We start from the raw sequence: 5,000 nt of genomic DNA, 5'->3' as shown, positions 1-5,000 counted from the left end.
AAATACGAAAAGAATGATCATCTATGATGAGGATTCCATAAAGAGAAGGGGAAGTGGAAGGAGAACTGTGCTTCTGACAGCACAAGGTAGCGACACTGACACAAGGACACAAGTAGACACTGGACATGGTCTGGGACACCTTCCTCTTCTCATTCTGCCTGCACCACCTTAGGTACTTTAAAGTAGGAGGTCGGATTCTTGTTGCCACAGCTCTCTGAAGATAGTGTTTGGTAGAGACCGTGGATGAGTGCCAGTCAAGGCTCTCTTCCTGCTGGTGTTTGGTGTGGTGCCATCTATGTTTGGGATTTTAAATTAAACCCATTTTGGTGAATATTACGGTATTTATAGTAATGATAATTACAATGTTCATCATCCGTTATCTATACTGCAACAAAGAAATACAGCAATCCTCTCTCTCCCAGCGTCGTAAATCCTATGACGATTATCGTCATATACGTCATGACGCCCGCTGTTCATGGCAAAACTCGTGCGTCATGTATGCCATGTGACACTCGTTCACTATGGGCTGAAGAAGAGATAAGACTGAACAAGAATCAGTCATGTGTATCCCTTACATCTGGCTGCTGTGATAATTAGGGCGAGAGTCCGTTTCGAAATAACGAGGTGGTGATGGGCGGGTGCGAGGATGTTCTCGATAATGGCTCCTCGTGTTCTCCTCTGATTAAATACCGCACCTGCCGATGGCTCCAGGCTGTACATCTGATGTCTCTTTGGGTCCGGTCTATGTTGTAATTGTATTTGTTCCGATAAGGGGAAATGCGATTATTGTTATGGTGCGCTGATGCTCTGTTAGATTAAATGGACAGGTATTAAGCAATAGTCGAGTCTATTAGAAGAAAAAAAAACACGCTAATCATTAGGTATATTTCCATATTACTGTAACTATAAAAAAAAACTTTTACAAAAGGATATAAGCAATGGTTTCGTGTGTAAATGATAAACGATATTTTTTAACTGCAACTTTCAGCTCATCCTACTTCGATTTTCATCCAACTTCTAGAATACACAAAGATAATTGGGATTCTAAGACTTCTTTTAAAAAGTTATGTGCAAGTTTTAGACAATAGTAAGAATCATTTTCCATTTGATATATTTGAGCTCCATACAACTGCCAAATATAGAAAGAACAGGTGCACATATTAATTATGATTACAATGGAGACTTCAGCACCGTATCATTCAACAATGAATAACATTCATATCAAATATATAGTTTTTTGTACCAATTAGGATTTATCTCCTACGCATAAAATTATTTCAAGCTTGATGTTTACATAGACACCAATAAATTAATAAATAAATGATACACACATACTCAGGACTGTCTTCATCCATGAAAATACGGGTACACTTCAAATGCCAATTAGCCATTACCGTGATATCCCTCCACTCGACATTTCGACAAACAGTATCCTGAAATTACTGCAGACGCTAGACCCTGGCAAAACACTGGGTCCTGACAATAGGCCTGATAATATCCTTAAAATCTTTGCCGCCATCTTGTTTTTTTTTCACCATTCCGTTCTTCCGGAACTATTTGTCGCGAGTGGTTGTGTTCCAGATTTCAAGTTCGGGGCAGTCCGGACCTTTCACCCGATCTCCATCACACGAAAATTCTAGAATACACTATAATAGGACTCTTCAAAGTAGCGGTCGCGAGCTGCGTCTCATAAATAAAGGCTAGTACGGTAAGATGAATAAAGAAAAAATACATATAAAACGAAAAAATAAAAAATGTATAAAATTGTAGGTAAGGTAGGTAATCAAACAACAATCGTTTCTCGTATCAAATGAAGAAAGGCGTAAACACTATTCTTTAGTTACAAGACTGTCTATCAAGGGCGCGAAAATATTACATGAAACTTACCTGGATCGCAAGGAAAAAAACACACAAATAAAACATAGATGAATAAACACGCAAATAATTATCCGAATCATCCGAACTAGAATTCTTTGTCACCACAGTAACATGCATCATATTAACGCTGTTCTTACTATTCTTTACCAGACGTCTTGATAGAGTCCTACACAAGTGACTAACGCTCAAATCACAGAATTACGGAATAAATAGACGGACTCCTCCGTGTTTTAATTTCTACAAATAACCCTCCAGTATCTACTTCTATCTGTTACACACACACACACATGCACACACACACACACACACACACACACACATATATATATATATATAAATATATATATATATATATATATATATATATATATATACATGCATATATATATATATAATATATATATATATATATATATATATTATATATATATATATATATATATATATATATACGTACACACACATATATACATACATATACACACGCTCTCTCCTCTCTCTCTCTCTATATATAATATATATATTAATATATATATATATATATATATATAATATAGACACAAAGAGACCCAGGGCAAGACCAATGACTAGATGGCGGGATGAAATAGCAAAATTCGCAGGAGTAAACTGGAATCAGAGGACACAAGACCGGAATGACTGGAAAAGATTGAGAGAGGCCTACGTCCTGCAGTGGATTGATACAGGCTGATGATGATGATGATGATGATATATATATATATATATATATATATATATATATATATATATATATATATATATATATATATAGATAGATGCTATAAATATCTAATGATTCTACTCTCTGTCTGCCCCACCCCCCTCTCCCTCTCTCTCCCCTACCCTCTCTCCTTCCCTATCCCCTACCTCCCCCCCCCCTCTCTCTCTCTCTCTCTCTCTCTCTCTCTCTCTCTCTGTCTCTCTCTCACTCACTCACTCACTCACTCACACTCTCTCTCTCTCTCTCTTCCTTTCTTTCTTTCTCCCCCCCACTCCACCCACCTCTCTCTCTCTCTCTCTCTCTCTCTCTCTCTCTCTCTCTCTCTCTCTCTCTCTCTCTCTCTCTCTCTCTTTCTCTCTCAATGTATATGTATATGTATATATATATATATATATATATATATATATATATATATATATATATACATATATACATATATATATTATATATATATATATATATATATATATATATATATATATATATATATATATGTACATATATAGATATAAAAATACATATACATATATATACATATATATATATATATATATATATATGTATACATATACACATATACATATATATACACATTCATACATATATGTACATACATACATTCACACATATATGCACACACACACCTAGAGTTATGTCTGTGTTTATAATTCGCATTTAATTGCAATTCGGAACTTATTAATCCCGATCTTTGCACAAACAACATCAACTTCATGACACAAGCTTTATCTTTAGCAGATACAATGATCATCAGATCAGACGATACCGGCAAAGCAAAATATGATAATTATTAAAAGTGGAAAATCTATCGGTACAGCAGAAAGATTATACTAGTCATTAAGGATGAAAAGTCCAGAATAAATGAAAAGGAATATATATCATGAATATTATCAGAAAGGCGTTGATGTTTTTTGTCAGATGGTGATTGTTATCAATTTTGTGTAATATATACCCTCGCCGGTGATATATGTTTAAAATATTTATTAACTTCCCAGTAAGTATGGATTCTTTAAACTCATACTTAATGATAATGATTATGGATAAAATTATATTCGCAATAAGTAATTCTCTATGAAAGTCGCCGCACATAACTCCGATGCTGCGGTGAATGAAAATGTTCATACACATATCTATTTTTATTCGTATTGACCATGGTAATAGTTGTGCAGCTCTAAAGGGCATCTATTTTTTTCTTGACAGGAGCTAGAGATCCAGCTCACTGTCGAGATAGGAATGAGTGAAATGACTTCTCGACTAACCTCTGAGATGCGCATAAACAGGAAGACATTGCAACGCTGTTGTTACAGTGATGGCAGGCGATGATTGGTGTCTGCATCATAGGCTGCGTGAGTGAAACGGCACCATTCATATGAGTCGCGTCTGTAAATTTGTGTCCTACGGTGGAGCGGCAACCCACGCGGACGTCCCTCCTTTCCGCGTTATATTCTCGCTTGTAATTGTGCCAAGACGTCCTCCTCCCGCCCTGGCATCTGACGTGATGGTGGCCGGACTGGGAGCGGCTCGGCTCTCGACTCCTGTACGGAGATTCAGACCTGCTGCTCCTCGGCATGGTTCGCTCACTCGAAGAACTTCTTCTCTTGAAGGGTTTTCTTGTGGTTTCGCTTTCTCTTTTGTATCTAATCTTGCACGAGTCTGGGCTTCCCCTCTTCTTGGTTTTCCTCTTTCGGCTGTTCACACAGTCGTGGCCATTTCCCTTGCAGTCCATTGCACTCTTTACCGTTCCAGCTCTCTTTTGACCGGCAGAATCCCCATCCGAACTAGAACCATGACTGACTCGAACTGCCACTGACCGAACCCTCTTTGAGTCGCGGGATTCGACAGTCGTCGTGTCGGGACTCGGGTGTTCCCCCTTGCACTGCCGGAACTCATAGGAGCTTGCTGAGCTGTCAGACTCTTGGCCCTGGCTGACCTTACTCGGCGACAAAGAGCGAAACACTTTCGACGGCTGACCTACTTGTGAAATGTTCTCGTCGTCTTCACACATCATACGATCGCTTCTGGGAGAATCTCGACCATTTCTAGAGTATCTGGTAACCGTCTTGTGCGAATTGTCACTGTTATCTTCAAAAACACATCTGGACATGGATCGGACCGAGTTTTTGTTGATGTTAAACAACACCGCTCTGGAGGAGCTCCTGATGCCAGTGGCGTCAGATGAGCTACTGCGTGCTTTACTCTGACATGTGTTCAGAGAAGTGCTGTTCCGACACACTGCCATTGGGCTTACGAGATATTATCTATGGCGCAAGAGGCGGTTGATTCATAAGTTCATAAGTCTACGAACAGAAAGTGAAGAGAAAAAATTCACCTTCTGATAATATTTTTCGCGCAGATGTCTCAGCGG

At 38.4% G+C, this 5,000-nt stretch overlaps 1 protein-coding gene across 1 annotated transcript in view; it reads right to left on the bottom strand.

The window, feature by feature from the left end:
- The window catches only part of LOC122261653 (uncharacterized), a 15,878-nt gene that overhangs the window by 10,782 nt on the left and 96 nt on the right, over nucleotides 1–5,000 (bottom strand). The window contains exon 1 of the mRNA XM_043029418.2: nucleotides 3,895–5,000. This exon is cut by the window's right edge and continues 96 nt beyond it. Within this exon, the coding sequence (XP_042885352.2) occupies nucleotides 3,895–4,874 (980 nt within the window). The 5' untranslated portion in view covers nucleotides 4,875–5,000. The remainder of the gene's footprint in view (nucleotides 1–3,894) is intronic.

This window comes from Penaeus japonicus, unplaced genomic scaffold, assembly GCF_977035675.1.
Source record: "Penaeus japonicus unplaced genomic scaffold, GWHDUDI00000001_assembly GWHDUDI00000027, whole genome shotgun sequence".
Lineage (NCBI taxonomy): Eukaryota > Metazoa > Arthropoda > Malacostraca > Decapoda > Penaeidae > Penaeus > Penaeus japonicus.
Note: the sequence above shows the minus strand (reverse complement) of the source record. Positions and strands in the feature narration are given on the sequence as shown.